Here is a 23,464-nt window from a genome sequence, read left to right on the forward strand (position 1 = left end):
TACGTAATAAAAAATATAATTTTAATTACACTAAAATTAAAGTTATTATCGCTATTGAATATGTATGAAGAGATCAACGTATATTTATATGTCTGTATATATTATTATTATTAATAAATGTCATTTAAATTTAGAATTTATTTTAAACATTATACAAATTTAACTTTTCTTCGACAATATTCCAATTCGAGCTCATCTTCAATAAAATTGAAAGCCAATCAGATAAAATTTATCTTTCTTTAGTCATTCTTCGATAGCTAGTTTAATATGGTTTACAGTATCAATGTGAAATATGGTTTACAGGAAATATGCATGTTTTTTAGGCAGCCCTCGGCTCCCGCTCTTGTCAATTGAAAGGTAATTAAAATGTATCGCAATTGTGTTACACGTATCCGGTGGTTTACAGCAATTTTTGCTAAATTTGTCCCTTAAGTGATTTTATGATCTGGGCCATTTCCGCTCGTCTTTATTAATTTGTGGCAAAGTTGCCGCCATCGGTAGGTATACTGTCTAAAAGATACAAATAAGATTTTGCTGATAAGCTTTTATTACTTTATGATTCATCAGTCACTCAATATTATTACCATTGAAAATGTATTTTTTGACATTTTTTTATCTAAGAAAGTGTAACATCATGTATTGTAAACTAAATTTGTGTTAAAACTAATTGTAAACCGTGTAATTGATTACTGTTTTGACACCAATCGCCATTAGTTATTCTTCTAATACTCTATGGATAGAGCTTCATATTATAATATGCTGGTTTATTTGAAATGCAGAATCACCTAAAAAGACTTATGTCTGAGTTCAGACAGTTTGGGTGTGTGGCGAAGCCTGGATAGATCTGTCTGGATGTCCGTCGGATAAATCCGTATGTGTGTACTTAACTAATAGTGGCAATATAGAATGGTAACTAATGTTACAACTTTTAAAATTGGTGAATAATAAAAACACAGATATACTTTCAAAGGTGTAATTTTACAATAATGGTATTTATATCAAGCATCATATTATTTTAATGATTTTTTCATATTTTATAATACAATTTTATAAAAGAAACATAATATAATAAAAGCAAATCATTATTTATTTCGGTGACTCAAATTATGATGTCTAGATAAATCCGACTTCCTAAAGAACCCTTTGTTGCACTTATAACATAAATAAGGCTTTTGATTGGCGTGATGTTTTAACACATGAAGCTCTATCAACTTCTTAGACTGGAAAGTCTTTGCGCATTTATCCTCAGTGCACTGGAATTCACTTGAAGAATGTTTGGACATATGCCTCGAAAGACTGCCCGATTGCATAAAGCATTTGCTACATACATGGCACTGGAAAGGAGTCTCTCCAGTATGTTTTCTCATATGATCGGACAATTTAGAGTACTGTTTATTGCAAGTGTCGCACACTCCGGAAGAAGAGGAATGAATATTTTCAATGTGCACTTTCAAAGATCCTTTAGTCGAGAAAGCTAAACCACAATAATCGCATATATATTTTTTGTTATTAGTATGCAACAGTAGATGGCCTTTAAGCGTGTCTTTAGATTTCATTTCTTTATTGCAAAAGTTACATTTAAATTTTTTCTCATCGCTGTGTACCAATAAGTGCCTTTTTAAACTAAAACTTCCAGCAAATTGTTTTCCGCACGCATTACAAGTGAACGGTTTCTCTCCTGTGTGTGTTCTGACATGTCTCCCTAAAGTGGCTTGTTGAGTGAACCTTTTCGGACAGAAAGAACAATGAAACGGCGTCTCTCCAGTATGGCACCTCATATGAACAGATATGTCTTTCTTTCTGAAAAACTGTTTTCCGCACACTTCACAAGTAAACGTTCGTTTCAAATCTTTATGGAATCTAACAACGTGTCCCATTAGAGTGCCTTTGTAACCGAAAGCTTTACCACATTCTTCACATTTGAATCGTTTTTCTCCAGTATGTGTCCTATTGTGAATCTTTAAAGATGCACAACAATTAAAAATTAATCCACAAATCTGACATTGAACAATTTTCTTCTTTTTTACTTTATGCTTCAATACAATAGGTTCGTTTGATCCACCATAATCAGAAATACCATCATTTACATCTTCCATATGTTGTTCATTCAATAATTCTCTAAATCTCCTATCTGATTCTTGACATTTAATAATAAAACTATACACTAGTGGCAATTTTTGAAAACATTCTCCACAAATCACAACTGGAAGTCTATCGAATAGATTTACATCGACATTGGCGCATATTCTTAATTGAGAACTGTAATTGGAATCTAGTAAAGACACTGGATTGTCGTCTTTTTGCATGCAAACTCTACACGTGATGTTTGCATCGAATGTCATTATGCGTATGCGTCTTTAAAGTGTTTATTATAAAATCTGAAGCAATAACGTGCAATAATGCGATTTTACTGAGCAAAACGATTGCATTGTTTATGTAGACGCGTATCTGTCAATGTGACACGAGGAGGATGTCATAAATATGTGGTCTTAGCAATGCAATATTCGGCCATTTCAAATATTTTTTATATAGATTAGTTATTACATAAAAACAATATTATTATTTACATAATATTACTTAGAATTTTGTTATTGTATAAAAAGTTAAAATTAAAAAAATACCTGTCTATTTTTATAATTTAAAGCCACCCTTGTAACATGACAAGCGCTAACCCATATATTACAACGAAGAAACAATTATAGATACAAGTAGGTATTGTATCACATAATTTTTGTGATAAATAAAAAAGTTTTATAGGTAGAATTTTCGGAAATTTTTCTTTTACAGAAAAGTCGTCAAAAACCATTTTTGAAATAATACATAATTTTAATAAAATTTAGACATTTTGCGTCTGTGGCCAGTCCCGGATAGATCCATCAGATGTTCGACGGGCAGATCAGTGAGCTTGGCTAACTAGGGATTCCAATCCCGGGATCCCGAACGATTTTCAATACCCGATGAGTCCCGGGATTATAAAACATAATCCCAAATTTTTCGGATTGGTTGATTTATCAAGCACAATCGAATTATTATTGACAACATCGTTATATTTCGTATACAAACTTGCGCGAGTTGCACGTGTCATCTTTGAATCTTTGAGGCTGTGATTCTGAACGTGCTTTTTCAGCAGCAGGCTGCTTAGGAACCAAAATCAGATCAAGGCTAAATGATAAAACACTTGATGCTTTGATGTTACTTCGTGAGTTTAGTCAAAATAATGTTTTCAATTAATTGTGTCTATGAATGTACATAAGTATGTGCATACATTGTCAAAAGTTCATTTTTTTCTTCTCAAATAAATATATAAGATCTTCCCTTTTTTATTTTTACTATATTATTTTCTATTTTAAGTCCAAGACTAAAATTATACGTACTTTATACATTGTACGTTATAAAAAACAGATGTAAAAATATATTGTATTATTCATTTTTAATTATTTTTATCGATAAAATAACATGAAAATTATCCCGGGACTGGTCCCGGGATCCCGGGATCGACTAATTGCAATACCGAAATCCCGGGATCAAAATTTTGGCCCGGGATTGGAATCCCTATGGCTAACTAAACGATTAAAATGATTAGTCAATGAAAACATTCTTTTTTATTAATTTTTACGTACGATATACATACATTTTGTACTAAAATAAAACGCTGATTTTGAATTTGTCATCAGATTTGTTCTGTAATGTTTCATTAAATTGACAAATAATTATCGACTCGATTTGCGTAGTGATATAGGGCAAGTTCAAGGCCCGCCAGACCTTTTTTTTCATTTATTTTAGACGACTTTATCGCGAATGGCTACTGTGTACGAATATTATATAATATATTACAATTAATTAAACGAATAATGTTTTATATTTAAAACTGTAAGAAAATTCATATATTATTAATCCCACACATATGATATATGTTTGTAAATCGAAAATTTCCATATCTATGGTCAGAAATGAGTTAATTAAGTATTTTAATCAATTATTGTGTTTAGAATATTTGGATACGTGTGCCGAATGTGTAAATATGATTTTTTAAATGTGTACATACGTTGCAGCATGGGTCGTTCTTATACCTACATTTATGACTTCTAAGAAAAAATCGCGAAAGGTCTTGTCGCACGAAACAAAAGACTGAATTATGGAGCGGATGTATCGGCATTGCATGACATTGGTGAATGTCAAGCACGAAATGCACGTGTTTAAAATTATGTTTATGATATTAAAACTTAAAGTAGAAATTGGTGAATCTGTATAATTTTTTTTATTACTACGATATTTAGTTTTAATGTGTTATTACTAGAGACCTGAATTTTTATCGATTGCGATAAAACTATTTTTTCGCGAATTTCGTGCTTTTTCAATTCCAAAAAGGATAGTATTTTTACAGATAGAACAATTAGAAAAAAAATTTAATCCGTCTAATATTCTAATATTTTGTCCGGTTTCTTGGTATGGCCTATTTACCTGGCTATCGGTAGCATATTATTTTCCCCTTATCTTACATATTTGCTAAACTCCGAAAAACTATTCGACTCGGATCAATTCTTATCGGACATCAGATTTACGTGTTTTTTGGTAATTCTGCATTTCAACTATACAATAATATTATGAAGCCCTATCCTTACAGTACTAGTACTACCCTTACAATAATCAATTACACGGTTTACAATTATTTTTAACAGGCGAATTTTGATTAAAAAAAAGGCAAAAAATATATTTTCAACGGTAACAATATTGAGTGACCAATGGTCATAAAGTAATAAATCCGATGGGTCATAGAGTAAATAGATAGCTGGCACATAAAATACTGATTTTGCCGCCTATATCTCGTGAATTTTTATTCTATGTAAATTTCTCACAATTTACTTGATTTTCTCCAAGTAGTTTTGCACTCTTATGACGTGCTCTCTTTTGTCAATCGCTCATATGACTGTCTGCGCATTTGAGCACTATTTTGGTAAGCTCTCTTATGACGCAGCGCTTATTAGGCAGCGCTCATGTGCATACTCTCTTTTGACCGGCCACATTAAATTATATATCAGGGCTCGGCAACCTAAGACCCGCGGGTCGCTAAGTAACCCGTTTTATGATTTTGAGTGAGTTTTTGAGTTTTTGAGTTTTTTTAAATATATGTACAAGTACCGGATTACGTGCTACGATATTACGACCAGATCACATATATGATTGTTAGGACCAAAAATATTCACTGACCCGAATAGTCTTCTTAGTAGTCACATATTAATTATTAATACTGGTAAGTACAACGATATGCAGCAAAAAATCACCGAAAAAACAAATTTGCAAGATTCATTGCATGCTCTAGTCACTATAGGCCAGGGGTCGGCAAACTACGGCTCGCGGGCCAAAACGGTATTTTTTATTTTATACTGATATAACTGATGTATTTTTGTTTTGTTTAAGAATTGTATAAATATTATGTAAAAATATTACTTCTTATAAAAAGTATGTATGTTGATCCTAGTTTATTAATAGAATTACTCATGTTCAATACATAAATATTTTCCAGTTTGGTACCTGGCCCGCCGAACCTAAAATTTTTACAATCTGCCCCTTTCTAAAAAAAGTTTTCCGAACCCTGCTCTAGGCTATTCAGCTGTTGATTATTGCCTTGATGCAGTTAACTGTTTTGGGATTGTCAATGAAATGTATATCTTCTTTTCATCCTTCACAAGAGATGAACAGTTCAAAAATCACATCTGGAACCGCAATTCAAAGTGTCTAATTAGTTATCAGACATTAGCTGTGAGTCACGTGCAGTGGCGTAGCTAGGGTATGTGCCACCCAGGGCGATCCTTGAAATTGCCGCCCCCCCCCCCATATATTTTTTGCAGGATCATAAAATCAGCATTTCTTAAAATAATAAAATTGTTATTATTAAGCTCTTGTTCTTGTTTTAGTGCATTCAGGGTTAAGAACCACACTGGACGATCCCATCGCGAATATGCCGCCCCCAAGCAAGTGCCGCCCGGGGCGGCCCGCCCCCTCCGCCCCACCATAGCTACGCCACTGGTCACGTGTAAAAGCCACAGAAGCTGTTTTGAAAAATTACTGATGTCCTCTATCACTTGTACTCTGATGTTAAAAGTCGATACTAATCTTTGCAGAAAATAAAATAATTATAATTTGTGTTTATGCTGTATTTTGGAACCATGTGTTATCGAGTACTCGTGCAAGTTTGAAAGACTTAGATAAGCTCTTTTCAAGAAATAATTTCAGAATAAAATCCTGTATTCCTGTACTAGATGCACTTAAAACCAGAGATCTGCTGTGTAAAATGATAAAATGATACAAACAGGCTTGGCCATTATAATGGGGCACCCCAATAAATATATTATATATTAAAAAATCGTAATAATATAAATAAAAAAACCGACTAGGGGTGTTCAAAGTGTCTAGTTTAAGCTTATGTTTAATATTTAGTAGACATACCATATAGATATAATTACAGCTGCAACGATTTTTGTCATACTGTCAACTAATGACTTGCGGGTGGACGGAGACAATTTTCTCCATTTCATCTAAAAATTTTCTCGCAGCTTAATTTTGAGTTTGCAAATTTGTTGGGCAAACTTTTCTTTTAGTCTTGCCCAAAAATTCTCTATAGAATTTTAGTCTGGTGACTGTGTAGGCCATCCTAAAACCCTTTGACTCAAACTAACCCCTGCTTTTTAGCTAAGTATGGCATGGAGCGGTTTATTGCTAGAATCGGATGGTCGGATGATAGCGTTGTCTGTGCTTGGAAATGTTTTCCAGTATAAATCAGTTAAAGTGGATTCCAACAATAAAATATAAATGTCACTATTCATTCATTCTACCCTCACAAGTGTACATGTTTCCAGCCCCTGCTGCAGCTATGCAATCCCAGATCATAACGCTTCCGCCACTATATTTCACTTTGGGTACTACGCAATCAGTTAGATATTCTTGTACATGTACTACGCCCGGAGTCGCAAAAACTTCTTAATATTATTTTATATTATCCAATATTAGTTTAAAATGTCTTCAAAGTTGGATTCATTGGATCAAATGACTTTCGCCCAATCTTCAGATGTCTAATCTCGGTATTTTTGGGCCCACTCTAACCTTTGAGTATTATTTATTTCTGAAAGCCACAGTTTGTGTTGGGCTTTACAACCTTTGAGTTTCAAATTGTTGAGCTGTTTTCTCACCGTCCGCGAAAAAATGGATAGCTCTCCACTTGCAAAGACTTCAGCAGCCAGCTTTATAAACGTTTTTCGACGATTTTTAAAGGACTTGTGAACCTGAGTTCTGATATTCTTCGTTTTATTCCTGTTCTTGGCTTTGACTTACAAGAATTTCAGAACATTCTTTAAACCATTTCAAAGCATTTTGGACAGCGTGTCGTGAACAATTATTGTGCTTACTAATTTTCGATATATTCAGTCAATGCAATAAAATTATATTCTCTTTTTTAACTACATTCAATTAATGTTTTTGGCATTTTTTAAATGTTTATATATTATTCAAAATCAATTATGTAATAAAAAATTATAACGACAATTAGCACGTATCGTATGGCTCATTACCGAGCGTTCCCTCTGCGACGGCGCCGACACAATTTTATTGCTTTTGACGTGAATTTTTTACTTCTGAGAAGTAATAATTCATTCTATTGACCAAAATTAGGTCTGAATACACTTTAAACAATGCTCTCATGTCAGAAGTCCGTAGTAATATAGGTAAGAATAGCTATCATATTTTTAAAACATAGTTTAAAATCAAATTGCAGACAAACTATGTAGCAATATGTGAGATGCGACGTCTGTCTGTACTTATTCTTCCGCTTATTTTCCCCTAGGAGATGAGTTGGCTTCTTTTGTATTTTGGACTTGGCCTAATGAAAGTACTAAAATTATAAATAATTTCAGAACTTTCATTAGGTTAGGTTTTGGTTTTAACAGTAAATGAAAATGTGTTCCAATATGATTTTACTGAAATGACATATTTAAAAAAATATTTTCGGGATAGATTTTAAACTGTTTTTTTAGATTTATTTTAGGGGTAACCTGAGAATTTTTGGTTTAGAAACAGGGACGTCATTTTATTTCAATAAGATACATTTATATAATTCAGCTAGTGCTGTTGCTGATTTTTCGATATTTCTTTGCTTCTTCTTCTTATTTTTTTATAAATATATTCTTGCTATGAATCGGGGCCCTCAATGAAAACGGGCCCCGGGAATTTGCCTATCCTTCTCGGCAGGCATGGCTGTGAGTCCCCTGGCCTAGTCTTTATTTATTAAAATCCTGCTCTGGCCTCATAGTATAGATTGAAAAGAGTAGGAGCTAGAACACATCCTTGTCTGACACCTCTTTCTATTGGAATATTTTCTGTTTATTTTTCTTCAATGCAGGTGTTTGATTTTTAGAATAGTCTAACGACTTCGTATTAAATTGTTATTGTTCCCTGCTAATAACTAATTTTCAGAGTGTGGCAATTCTTATTTGTATAATTTTTAGTGAATGATTCATTGACACAATTATTGTTGTGCTTTATATAAATGTAAATAAAAGCATTCAAAGTTAAATTTCATTTTTCTTTAACAAGTTCAATTTTTCGTAGAAAATTAATATCATGAAAAACTGATGAAGAGCTTACAGCAGATAGCTTAGGCGATTAAAAAATTCACATTTTTGGTCAATTTTATAAAATTAAGTTTATAAAATCATATGATTTTGATTCAATATCTTTAAAATAATTTTGGGGGGTGTTTTTTATCCTTAGCTGGTTCTTATCTGTAATATAATTTCTAAATATGTATCCCTATAATTTACGAATGCATTATCAAAAACTGGTTTTGCGAAGCTTGATGTCCGCTTATCTTTTAACTCAAATCAGCATATCGTCAGTACGCCCGCGAAGCTTACGCACACTAGACGTCATGTTGGGGTAACCTTTATATTAATTAATATATCTATTACTTTTATTAAAATGTTACTAATAATCTTTTTTTTATCTTCTTAAGAAAGACCTGTATTGATTTACAACCATTGATTTAGCTTTATATTTTTATTTATTATAATTTAATTATTAATTTCACATAGACGATGTTTTTTATGTATTCTTCATCTACTAGCACATATATGTATGTGTCCTGGCTTTTGATGTCGATAACTTGCTTCATCTACTATTGCGTTAATCATCGCTGTTTTTTAATGTAATCGATTTGCATTCTTGAAATTACATAATATCTGAAAAAAAATAACTGCGTATCACTAGATTTTCGTAAATTTTGAATAAATAAACTAAATAAAATATACTACTTGTATTTTGTGGTCTTTAATGTCGTAGTGTCATTTTGTGATAAATTAAATAATTCGGTGAAATTTTAATACCTTATATTGAGTATGTATCGCCTTTAAAGTTAGACTTACGCAATAGTCATCAGAAAGTAATTTATAGATTTTTCATCATCTCATGCTTTTTATTTTACTGATATCATTATACATTTTGATGATGCATATCTTGCTTCAATCGATAATGAACTTAGACTGTGGGAAAATTATGTAGAGTGATATATGAGAATCATAAAAACAAAATAGTATATAATTGCACATTTTCTATCTTTATTAGGGATTACAACGAGACTCGAACCCAAAGAAAATTATATCTGGAATTTTCGTACAATGATCGTACGTCAAAGAGAGTATGCGAGTTGTTCGAAGAATCAAGCGAGATACTATACGAAAAAATTTCGTTCGCTCTTCGCAACAAGATCCGTACAGTTTCATTTTATTGTCAATTCTTCGGCGAAAGACTGCAAATTGTACCAGAAATCAGTAAGTTTTTAACAATTTTAACACTTTCATATGCTTTGAAAATTATATTTATATATTATAACTATGTTAATATATAAAAGTAATAACAACTATTATTTATTTCAGCACGTATTGTGGTGAACATCGTTGAATTTGATGAAACGATTCTGCGAGCATTCGAGAAGCATCCAATGGTCGATACATCGACGATCTGGTTCAAAGTCCTGGAGTCAAGCATCAGAGAAACTGTTACATTCGATCATCTCACTGAGAAAATCATCCAAAGAAACGGCGTTAGGCTTAAGGACGAAAATGCTACGATGAGTGAGGATGTAATCTATGAAGGGTTCAATAAAGTAATGTGCAATTAAATATACCTGAATAAATGTAAATTTGCCAACTTTAATACTGTAAATTTTACAAAATAGACTAATAATTCTATGGTCCATTTAATTTTACATGTATTTATTTTAATTTTATTTTTATGAAGTTGGCAATTTTTAACTAAGTTCCTACAAACTAAGTTGACTGAAATGTTCCTAAAATATATGCCTAATAAATAAAAACACAAAAATATATAATAGTTTTATTTATTTAAAAATGATATATACACTTAAGAATAAAAATTATAAAAGAAACGAGGATATAGCTCTAAAAGCTGGAGTATCTGAGGTGGCATGTCTTGTGTGTGGGCCAGTGCCGTAGCTAGAGTAATTTGCGCCCGGGGGCGAAAATTAATTTGGCGATCCTCTATTATTTTAATTTATTTTTTATAATTTTCGAATACGTCTATTATTCGATTTTTTTTAAATGCTATTGCCATACATTTTTATGGCAGTAAAAATATATCCTTAAAATTTTTCAACAGTAAATACAATGTTTATATATTTTAGAATTGAATTGTATCAAATAGTTACCGAACATTAAACCATAACCATTAGAAAGTCTTTAAGGCAGATAGAAGAAGTGTTGTATAATACATAAATATCCAATCAATCATATAGCAACAAAATCAATAAAACATAAAATAAAAAAACACCAGTAAGCAAATACGCTAAGACAGATTATTTTTTCCTGATTTTAATGATGCAAACTGATCAATCACATAAATTTTTCAAATGTTTATTTTTCAATGCTAAGAGCAGAGAAATTACTAAGACGATATTGTCCCATTGAACTTCCAAAATATGTCAAAATGAGATTTAATCGATACCGCAAAAATTAACAGAATCTTCAGTGAAACAGGAAGATTTGTAAATATATCATCTCGATTAGATACAATAAAAGTAGTATTTAGCTATTAAAAAATCTAGAAAAAACATTTTTAGTCCACTAGTATTTGTATTTATTGATTGAAGCTTCTTTATTCGCATACATGTATATTTATAACAACATAAAGTTGCATTTAAAAGTGTGAAACTGTCATTTTCAGGTAGTCATGATCATCTTATTAATACACCCTAAGCAATATAATTTGTGAGATCTGTTTTTTTTACCATTAATTCGAAAATTATCATAAATCGAAAATTTTCAATAAGCATCGGTTATTGCATAGGTTTTTTACAATGTTTGTAAATCATAAGTTATAATAAATTCATGCAATCTTTTAATTACAACATATACTTTGTTTAACAATACATACCATAGTATGTCTTTTAATATATATTGTTATTATTACGCTTTTTTTTTGACGCATAACCTGTTAGGTGAAGATGGTCTTAATTTAATCTAAATAAATAAATAAATTATTATTGCTAATATAATTGTTATTAATTATTTTTACTATATGTTACAAAGTCGTTAAATTATTTTACACATTTTTGGTTAAATCAGTAATAAAAACGAAACGAATGAATATCAATGCAGCGCTTTGACTCTAGCTAAGATACAGAAAGCATCAGCTTTCGCACTTTTTTACCCTAATATGGTTTTCTTAAATTCCAGAAATTATTAAAAAAATATTCAGTGATCGCTTTCTAATTATTTATATTATTTTTTATGTATTCGCAATCAGACATATGTTTATTAAGTCAACTTGCTATTAAATTAGTTTAATTTATATATAATCTGCAAGATTCAAATATTAGAAAACACTGATTAAAAGCATCGATATATAAATATTAAACTATTTTTATATTTTTGTATCAATTAAAAATAGTATTTCTACGTTTTGTAATTAATTAATTTCATGTTTTGTAATTAATATTAAATAATAATAAGATGCATAAAAACACAGTGTAAGCATGGATACATAAATATTAATAAAACACAGCATTCGTCCGAAGAATAAGATCGTTGATTAAAATTGGTTTTTATGAGATTTCTTACGGTTTAACGCCAATATACCTTTCATCTTTTCAAACGGCCCCTACTAGCCCGAAGGAACTCAACCGTTCCCGAAATCGGTAATGAACTATACTTTATGTGTCCATTGACTTCCAGGAGTGGCAGTTTTCACCAAGCACATTCTTGCATAAGTAAGAGACTTAGCATAAAGGAGTCTGCGACATTGTTATCCCTTTATGCTTCTTATTACCGGCTAGCGGCGCGTTCAAGGATTGATTTTTATAGCTTTTGTAAAAGGTACTCAACTACCTTGTTGATAAATACATATATTTTAATGAAACCATAACAATATGTTTTGCTATAATAATATCATTCTGTATTCGATTTACAAACAACAATAGTGCTCGTTTGCCAACAGGATGCCAGAAAAAATTATCTATTTATTAAATCATATATGCATAGCTAGGTGAGTCATACATTCACTAATTAAAACAAATTAATTCGAAATATATTATACACAATCATCATACTTAGTATATGTATAACTAAAGATATGTTACATTTTTATATATTTAACATATTGTTTACATTATTATGAATTTATATGAGCATGTAAAAATTGATCGGGTTTTACTTATTTAAATATTTTGCGCCTATAAGATTCATCCTGCATATGTACAATGTTTGATTTTTTAATATATAAAAACGGTAAAATATTAACAGTGTTTCCCGTGACACGACAAAAATAAATTTGTAACGATCATAACTTTTCTCACAGATATTTTACATACGAAGTCGAACGGATGAGTCACATTTTCAGTAACATTGCTGTGTTAGTATTGTTATGCAAAAGCATTATATTTAACGAATTGGACCATTAATGCAACACGTTAGATAAAAACCTCAGTAATATTTTAAGCGAGAGTATTTTTAATATAGGCAATTTTCGTTGGTTTTATGTGAGCGGCTAACTCCAAACACCATAATTACGTAAACATATAGCAACATTTTATGGATCGCTTATGCAGAAAGAAAAAATATTATTAATATTGTAATATCTCAATTTTCTAACGTTGGCGAATAAATAAAAAAAATATGTGTATAAATTTCAAATCCAAAATAAAAAAAATTATTATTTTTTAAAAATAAAAATTGTTTTTTTCTTAATAATATACGAAAGCATTAAAAACATATACTAAAATATATAATATAAGAATTCTATTGTTAATTAAAATAATCAGTAAATATGTTTTTAATAATATAAAATCTGGTATTTAGAGAAAACAATGGTTAAAAAAAATAATGCAAAATTTGCTATTGCTTTTTTGCTATAATATTAAATATCTGTAGATTCATCGTATTTCGTGACACAAAACGCTGCACTTACGTCTGTTTGATGTTTATGACTGACATAGCAAAAAAGTTTTCTCACGTAATTATGTAGTCGAAAATGATGACAATAATTTTATGGCTTTGTAATTAAAATATGAATATAAAACATTGTATTCTTATAAAAATGGAAATATGTGTTTCTCTTGTATGCGATTATATTGAAACTATTATTTATACAGATGAGCTAAATTGTTCGGCGTTGCTTGTGTAGATAAAAATTAATAATAAAAATAGATATTCATGTTATTAAGATTAAGAACAATTTATGAAAATTGTTATAAATCAGTAACATGTATATCATATATAATTAGTATTTCTGTAAAATTATTTATATTATTGAAATAAACGTATGGATATATATGGATATTTACTTTGTTGTAAATTATTACAACGTATGATGCGAATCGCTAGATCTGTTTTCTTATCGAAAGAAGTTTATCAGTTCGTTTGCATAAGTCTGAGCGGCAAATATTTACACCGAACGTGGGCGGTAGAAAAGTCATCAATACCGTTCATAATTCTATACATAACACTCGGGTGACTTTTGTTTTATTATCAATTTGCAACTTCGGATGACTCATTTTATGACTAATAGAAATCTGAAAAGAATTTAGAAACTTCTTAAAAACAAGAGCCACGCGCAAAACAAATAATTTATAGAAATGGCAATGGTGCGAAATTTCATAAAAATTAGGCTGTAATATTAAATGGCAGGGACGTAATTTCAGCCTTTTCCAGAGAGTGATAAAAGTTGGCCAGTCAGTGGTCATTTTTTAATACTTCCATTTTATTTCGTTTGCTCAATACTGTGCATAGAAATATTGACATTCTCTCGTGCACATGTTTTGGTTCAATTCGTGTGAGACAATGCACCTGCTGCGGTGATTTGTGTCTGTTCTTTGATCTTGTTTCCGAATTTTCATTTATATGTGTATTTATGTGCATGTGTGTATATGAATTTGTATGTATGCATACGTAAATATGTATGAATATGTATATTTGTATGTAATTTAAAATTGTGATATACTTTATACTTTTGGCAATCGTGACGCATTAGGTTAACCTGGCAGATCACGATGGTCATAATTTTAATAAATAAATAAATAAATTTAATGACATGCATTTTTCTAGCCAAATTTAAGGGGGACGCTCGGTAATCTAGCGTTCATATTAAGACTTTCTATAGCAATATTACGACTTACGTAAAGGGAAAATCGAATAAAAAATGATATCTAAAGTGAATTTTGACCAATAGGAGAGCGCAAAATCCACGTCAATAAATCAGTGGCGTACGGTGGGTGTTAATATTGGGTGTGCTATAAAAAATAAAAAAAACGTACATTTTTTCATTTTTATTAGCCTAGGTTTTGGCATGCCTAAACTGCCTTACAGCTTTTCCCCATATATAAATAAATAAATAAACATCAAACCTAATCTAAAATATTATTATATAAAAATATCAAATTTCCAATAAACATAAAATTATAATTATTTATATATAAAATCTAATCTTCTTTCTTTGATCATAAATTTTTCTATCACGCTGTCATAAAAAGTGCTCTTCTTTTTAATATCCATAAGGATCCCTTTTTCTATTGAAATCAAGCTAAGGCCACATAGCCTTTCTTGGCCTTGGGTACTTCGATAACAATTATTAATTCGTTTCGGAGCAGAAAATGAACGTTCTGCTGAAGCAGTACTGCTTGGAGGAGTTAATATTAGTTTGCCTAATTTATCTATTTCCTGAAAACCTGACTCAAGATTATTTGTGTTCATAAATTGTACAAGCTCATGAACAGATTTCTCTGCAAATTCAGGCAAATGATAAAGAACAGCAAGCTCATTTTTTAAACTTATATAATCAAATAATGTTCCATAGAATTGTTGCAGTTTGGTAAGTAATTCATTTGGAAATTTTCATTTATATTGCTCATATTTTTCTTTCTCCAGAAGGTGAAAATATTCCAATTTGGACATTGAAGAAAACGGTATTCAATTTGCTTACATATATTATCAACTATTGTATTAAATAGTTGGCTAAACGCGTGCTTTTCTTCAACAAGCAAATCATTACTCAGTCTTGGATAATTTTCTTCCGTTACATGAGAATCCCATAATGTTTCATAATTATTTTCCTGTTCATGTATGAGTTCTTGCAAAATTTCGGTAACTTTCTTACAGCAATATAATATGTCAAGGGATTTGGATTGTAAAATGTTGTATAACACATCAGTTTTTCCAAAAAGGTTTGAAAATATGTGGAGAAGTTTTCTTGTTTCAAAATCTTCCAAAAAGATAAGAAAACCTCGTGCTTTTATTAGTGTCGGGGTCCCATAGTTCACAATTTTTCACGACGTCTCGAAAAAAGTCCGTAAATTAATTTCTGTATTTTTGCACTGTGTTACTTAACCGTGATGTGTAATTCCATATTGTAGGTGTAACAGAAGGATGTCTTCTACCTACAAACTCTTGTAAAGCATTTATTCGTTTGGAAGATTTCGAAAAGAATACAGACAATCCATTTAAAGTTTGAAAGAATGATTTGCACACTTTTATATTGGAAAGACCTTGTTGTAATGTTAAATTCAACATATGAGCATAGCAGTGTGTAAAAATGGCCAATGGATAAACTTCGAGTACTTTGGCTTGCAAACCATAAATAAATTGGGAAGAGGCGGACGTGGTTTGCCAATTTTGATTATCTTCAATTTAATTTCATAACTTCTTTTTGAAAATGGATTATTCAAAATATCTTCAACAGTATTCTTCATAATTTTTGGGGTAAATAAAAAAATATAATCTAGAATAGAAAATTAAATATTGATCATATGTAAATAAGATAATAAACTATTTTACGCCAAAATATAAAAAATGAGTGACCTGTTATTGTGATATAATGTAATAAAAAAGCAGCGACGGACGCAAGAGTTTTTGAAGTACGCGCACCAAATTCGAGACCAATTTTACTACTGAGCGCTGCCAGCCGACAGATCGACTTCAGCCGTTAAATCTCGGAACAATTTACTTTAGTCGGCCGCCGCACTCAAGGTCGGCGCGCCACATGAGTAATACATAGCGTGTCGGTCGCGCGGAAACTTTTAGAGCGACTGATAAATACCAATGCATACTATACACTGCATATTAAAATTTTATAATTTTGCATACTACTGTATGCAAAATGATGTCGCTTTATGCCCTAAATTTTCTAAATTTCTAAATTTATATTTGAGATGGTTTTGCGGGTGTGCGCCGCACACCTAGCACACCCTGAATATACGCCCCTGCAATAAATACGTCAAAAGCAATAAATTCGTGCCGTCGCCGACGCAGTATGAACGCTCGGTACCGAACGATTCCTCTGCAAGCTCCTAATTGATATTATTTTTCATAATTAATGAAATACGTATAATATATTCGATTTAATAAGTTTTTTTTTAAAAAAACTACAATTTTTTGCATAAATTTATTAACACGAACACGCTTCTAAAATAGCAAAATAATCACCGTTGCTTATATTTTTTTTGTGAATATTCACCTGAATTATGCACAAGTAATATTAGCGAAGTAAATGATATTAATTTCCCCCAAAATCAAGCGATCACAACTAGACAGTTAATGCTAAATATAACTATGATATTTATTTTAATAGATTAGCTATATGTATCTAACTAGCTATTATAATGCTGTATTTATTATTATTTTTTTAAACATACGTCATTTCTATTTTTATATGTTATATATTTCGTTATTATTTTTATGTCTTGTCTGTATCTTTATTTTTTCAGTATCTATCCTAAAAACTTATCAAGTTTTTAAGACAGATACTGAAAATATTAAAAAATAATAAATATTTTTAGTAACAAATTCAAGCTAAATGCCCAGTGTTGAAAATGCAGTCGGTATTTTTGACACTGTTACACAACAAAAAGAAAAATACACGGTTACACAAGTGGCGCGTGTATCCTTTGCCCAATGACAAAAGGTGCACGACAGTTGGCCGGCGACGAAACGCCCAGCTGATTATTGACCCCTACGACATTACGCCCAGCTGACAATTGTCCCGTATTATATACCGCCCACAAATACAATTTCCAAAATGATTTTTTTAATAAGAAAACGATGGAAATGCTGGAAATTTACACATAGTTATTTTGCAGATTAATAAATATAGAAAAGCCAGATTAATTAGAACCCATTTACGAAGCACAAGTATTATTATTAGTGTTCTCGATTTATTCATAACAAAATTTAAGAATGCGTTACATTTACACGTAAAACGTATACGGATATTAATTTTTTATTCTTCTTCTGGATGCACTGAATGTAACTTACACCTATTAATTATCCTCTTCAGTGTACGCATAAAAATTAAAATCGGAACAAAAAATGTGTTTTTTTTTCTTCATAAATAGATTAAAAATATTGAATATAGGCAAATATTAAAATTAATTTGTAATAACAAGATGAATCAAATTAATAATAATAAAGAATTAGTTTGAATCTATTCCGGATAATGCCTAGTAATTAATCTAGTACCTATTTATTTAAAAAAAATAGCAATTAATTGTGTGAATCATAAAATATATATTCTATGGAATAATTGTTGTATATCTGACTAGAAATTCTGGTGATTTCCCTATTTTGATACAAAGCTAAATTATTACAGATGTTTTTGCTAAATAACGATATATCGTTTTTTATAAAAAGGCGTTGTTGTTTACGTCATAATCTAAATAAGGTAAATGAATTTGGGAGCTTGCTTGTCTCATTTGTTAAACATATATTTGCTTTCTATCATTGCATAAGGAAGGTAACGAGTATAAAAATAATAATGGAAAAGTAACGAGTATAAAAATAATAAAAATAATAATAACATTCATGGCTAACATGTTTATCGGCCTCCCCACCTCTTACCGAAATGCCGATATTTTTTTATAATTAAATATTTGTACTATTTCCTTTTATTTTAATAAAAGAAAATAATTAATATTAAAATAATTATTTAATTAAAATTAAAACATGCATATTTTTCGCATGAACCAATGTGAAAGAGTTAAAAAATTCTTTCACAATAAGCACTTGGGAGTAGGGATTCCAATCCCGGGCCAAAATTTTGATCCCGGGATTTCGGTATTGCAATTAGTCGATCCCGGGATCCCGGGACCAGTCCCGGGATAATTTTCATGTTATTTTATCGATAAAAATAATTTAAAATGAATAATACAATATATTTTTACATCTGTTTTTTATAACGTACAATGTATAAAGTACGTATAATTTTAGTCTTGGACTTAAAATAGAAAATAATATAATAAAAATAAAATATATATATATATATATATATATATATTTATATATTTATTTGAGAAGAAAAAAATGAACTTTTGACAATATATGTACATACCTATGTACATTCATAGACACAATTAATTGAAAACATTATTTTGAATAAAACTCACGAAGTAACATCAAAGCATCAAGTGTTTTATCATTTAGCCTTGATCTGATTTTGGTTCCTAAGCAGCCTGCTGCTGAAAAAGCACGTTCAGACTCACAGCCTCAAAGATTCACAGATGACACGTGCATCTCGCGCAAGTTTGTACACGAAATATAACGATGTTGTCAATAATAATTCGATTGTGCTTGATAAATCAACCAATCCGAAAAATTCGGGATTATGTTTTATAATCCCGGGACTCATCGGGTATTGAAAATCGTTCGGGATCTCGGGATCCCGGGATTGGAATCCCTACTTGGGAGTAATTGGATGAAGGATTACCTGATAATATGCAAATTTTAAATAAAATTGTTAACTTATTGTTAACAATAACAATTGTTAACAATAGATAAAAGCATAAAAATTATATTATTGGTATATGTCGTAAAAACAATTAAATTTATAAAAAATAAAGGTTACAATTTACATAATAATTTAATAATTACTTACATTTTTGTTTACACAATTATTTATATTTTTATTTACATATTTACTTACACAATTATTTACAAAATTTTATTTTTTTCAGAGTCGAAAACTGTTTTATGATATTTTTATTCAAATTAAGTACTTCTATTAAATCGTATGATAATTCTTTGTCAAAAAGATTGATCAATATTGGGCCCGTCTAAATTTTGAATATTTAAAATTGGTGAAAACAATTGATTTATTTCATTCGCTGCTTCAAATCGCTAATAATAAACTCTAAAGATCTAATAATTATAGAAATTCTAAAATGTTTTCTGTGACTGGTAATTATCCTAAAATATCGGACTCTAATTTTGCCTCTTTAAAAATATTTTCCCAAGAGTCTTCCAAAAAAGAATTTCCCAATGAGGGATATTTCTTCAATTTATGTAAAAACCTATTAATAATAGCCAAAATGTAAAAACCTATTAATAATAGCCGCTGAAACACTGTCATTAATAGACCTTTGTTAGGTCTGGAATATTCTTAAAAGCTTTCGTTGTATTCAGAGCTAATGGAGCTAATTTTATAGCTGTGAAAAACATTTAATAATTTAAGTAGTACAGGATAATGTTTAACAATTGGTCGCATGGCTTGGATTCTTTCACTCCACTTTGTATTTAATAAATTTTGAAGTGATGATGGTACGTATTTTCTCAATACTTCCCAACGAGCAGGGCTGTAAAAGAACAAGCATGTCCAAAAAATGTTATCACATCTTGGTTGATTTTCGCGGCATTGACTACTACTCAATTTTAATAATGTGCACCGAATGGAGAAAATAGGGCACTTTCGTCCTTCTCTAAAATTAGAGACATAACACTATTTATTTTGTCACACATATTCGGGTCATTTTAGTAGCCTTGTGAACGGCAATAATGAAGAGAAATATTGTTTTATCCAGTTTCGTGAATTTTTTCTCATAGACCCCCCCCCCCTTGTGGGGGCCATGGTAGCATTACTCGCTTTAAAAAACTTCATAGTTAGCAGAGTCAAAGTATATATTTTTATTTTAGCCTTAATCTGTATTTTATATATTTAACATTTTTGCGTCATGTCTGTATTTTTATTTAAGTATCTGTCTATTATGTCTATTATGTATCTATTATGTTATGTCATATTATGCTTAATTAATTATTAAATTATTTTTTTGTCTCCTAGCGCCACCTGTTTCTATTGTCATCAGCAATAGTCTTAATGTCCAGTAGCTACAGCTTATTCTACGTTGATCTCATAGTTCCGGGCTTTGTCAAAAGCTTATGCAATCGAGGATTTTAAGTATGTTTTTTTCTGTGTGTTACATATTTTTTTAGATATTATGAATAAAATGTAATATCTTTTCTATGACAACTAATAAAATATTTACTAGAAAAATAAATAAAAATACTATAGTATTTGTAAATTAACAATTTTTATTATTATTTTATGAAATCAGAACAAACTAATGCACAAAACATAAAAAACATTAAAATACATTTTTTGGATATAAGGAATATTTAAATGAATGAAAAGTTAAAAATTAAAAGAGTGGCGTAATGATCTTCAAAATTAGACCATCGTCTCTGATCCTATCTTGGATTCGTTGAGCTAGATTGATTTATTTTTTAAAATATTCTTCTTCATTAGCTTTGCAGCCATATCTACCAGTATTTTTTTTTCCTCCTCACGAGAGGGCAATTCACACTTGAGTTGGATGTTTTTAATTGTTATTATCCCCTCGTTTAACTTTTGGAATACCAAAATTGCCAGATTACGTTTACCGAATCTCACCCAACCGTTAAATTTTTTGATTTCTACATGTGGCTCATCGGAATCTGAAACAAAATAAAAATATTTTTATTAATAAACTATTATTTTTACATGATATTATTCATATCAAAAAATATTATATTTACCAAATTCCTTCAATTTTGTTTTAATATCGCTATAATGAACTTTTTTTGGTACGTTTCGTATAAGCAACACGCTGCCTATCGGTAAAACGATATGTGGAGTTTTCTGCAAAATTATAAAATAAAATATATCTGTTCGATCGGATCGATAAAATAAACACCTACTTACACGGTCCTTCTTGATATCGTTCCAAGATCTTAGCAATTCTTTTCCTTTGAATCGTATTATTGGTGTATTTATATACTTTTCAGCGGCTTCTTTAGTCACAAACGTAGCTATTATTGCGCCATTGAAGAGGATCGTCTTGGTATCTTTATCCTTCTTTTTTCCCATGATAACATTCTCCACTTTACCAAATTTTCTTAATAACTTCAGACAATCGTCTAGAGTGGTTTCATTTTTAGGAAAACAGTATGTATATACGGTACGCTCCTTTAAATTCTGTTTCATTTCTTCGTTCAATTCCAGAAGAGGAAACCGGGGAGAACGTCGAACTTCCGTCCCGCTTTCATTTATCTAAGTAATAACAACACACATATAAATCACGATAAACGTGTCATTAATTAATTCACTTATTATACCCACCTCAACCAGTTGCTTTTCCGACTTTTTCAGAGCCGCTGTAATGACATTTCTATCCACAGATAGAGCGGCGAGTCTATTGAATTTTAACAGACTAGTATATTTGACCCATCCATGGTTTGCATCGATCAGCGATTTAAGGAAATCGTCCTTACGCAAATTACACTCACCTATAAATAGAAAATACACACTTTAACAACAACAAAAAAACACCGATATAAATTGTACTCAAATGAATAATGATATTACTGAAGTAGTATTCCACTTGACGAATTATTTTTTTTTCAAATAATGAAGGCCCAAGCCCATCTACAGCCGAAACTTCCATGACGACACTATAAAAACACATAAAGCACTAAAATTATTAAAAGCTCATTGCATTGAATTATTAGCGAACTATGGTGTATAGATGAGATTTCAATTTATGTGCACCCGGAAAAAATCATCCTATTTATTTTGCTTGCTGCAACGTAACGACTCTTTTCCCGCTCGATCGCGTGTTAAATGATGGAAGTTGGTGAGAGATAAAAGCGTGCGGCCGCACGTTTTTATCTCTCACTGAAAACATTGTAAAAAAATCAAGAACACAACGACATCACTTGAGAATGAAAAAAATAACGAACTCCTGAAATATACACGAAAACACACACACACACACACACACACACACACACACACACACACACACACACACACACACACACACACACACACACACACACACACACACACACACACACACACACACACACACACACACACACACACACACACACACACACACACACACACACACACACACACACACACACACACGCGCGCGCGCGCGCGCGCGCGCGCGCACGCATGCGCGCGCACACACACAAAGTTTCGATGCAAACTTTTGTACACACAAAGATAGATTATACTATAAACTAATATATATATTTAAAAGAGGTCCCACTACACCACTGGATACACGGTAAAAAGAGAAAAAACACACGTACCGAAATCACGTACGATGACTGGAACGGACGCCGGCGTAATGGCTGCGTTTGGCGGACGGCTCGGTCGCGTTGCTGCCGCGGCCGAGCGCTTAGTATGGCAAGGATTAAAAATATGTACAGTCTGGGTGTTTACACCATTGGGACCATTTTAATTTAATCTTATATTTGTATATCTCTAAATTACATTTGAACTAATTTGCAAATATATTTATTCACAAATGAACGCAAAAATGGCGTTTTTAATCTTATAAGAATTATAAATTATACATATAATAAGAACCCATTGCACATTTTGATTCCGGTAAAATTATAATTTGCCATTTGACACACAAAAATAATAAAAAAATTCCAAAAAATTTCCAAAAACCAAATTAATGAATGAGATTCTTAAGTGAGATATAAAACGGATATTTAAATAAACTATTTTTAATAATTAAAAATATGTCTCAATTGCAGAAAAATTATATTCTATTTCCATCAGTTCAAAAGACGAAAAAATTCTGAACCTAATATAAGAACATAAAAATTTAATAGCAATATACATAATTTGAAACCATTGTTCA

The 23,464-nt window shown here is 30.7% G+C and overlaps 2 protein-coding genes and 1 long non-coding RNA gene across 3 annotated transcripts; 1 reads left to right on the plus strand and 2 right to left on the minus strand.

The window, feature by feature from the left end:
- Positions 1–959: 959 nt before the first annotated feature.
- LOC148234629 (uncharacterized) lies at positions 960–2,455 on the minus strand. The gene has a single exon (XM_088185719.1). It carries the CDS (start codon positions 2,340–2,342, stop codon positions 1,083–1,085), a length of 1,260 nt encoding a protein of 419 aa, XP_088041845.1. The 5' UTR covers positions 2,343–2,455; the 3' UTR covers positions 960–1,082.
- A 6,446-nt stretch (positions 2,456–8,901) lies between these two features.
- On the plus strand, positions 8,902–10,335 carry LOC148234630 (uncharacterized). Its single transcript, XR_015809727.1, has 3 exons — positions 8,902–8,928; positions 9,613–9,818; positions 9,924–10,335. It is a non-coding gene; the product is annotated as an uncharacterized LOC148234630 (long non-coding RNA).
- A 10,503-nt stretch (positions 10,336–20,838) lies between these two features.
- LOC148234631 (la protein homolog) lies at positions 20,839–22,974 on the minus strand. Its single transcript, XM_088186240.1, has 6 exons — positions 22,902–22,974; positions 22,165–22,250; positions 21,919–22,085; positions 21,502–21,849; positions 21,336–21,438; positions 20,839–21,254 (listed from the first exon to the last, which is right to left on the minus strand). Exons 2-6 carry the CDS (start codon positions 22,241–22,243, stop codon positions 21,028–21,030), a joined length of 924 nt encoding a protein of 307 aa, XP_088042366.1. The 5' UTR covers positions 22,244–22,250; positions 22,902–22,974; the 3' UTR covers positions 20,839–21,027.
- Between the last annotated feature and the right edge of the window lie 490 nt (positions 22,975–23,464).

Source organism: Plectrocnemia conspersa, unplaced genomic scaffold (assembly GCF_051122295.1).
Source record: "Plectrocnemia conspersa isolate PC_06_02 unplaced genomic scaffold, ASM5112229v1 ptg000005l, whole genome shotgun sequence".
In the NCBI taxonomy this organism is placed as follows: domain Eukaryota; kingdom Metazoa; phylum Arthropoda; class Insecta; order Trichoptera; family Polycentropodidae; genus Plectrocnemia; species Plectrocnemia conspersa.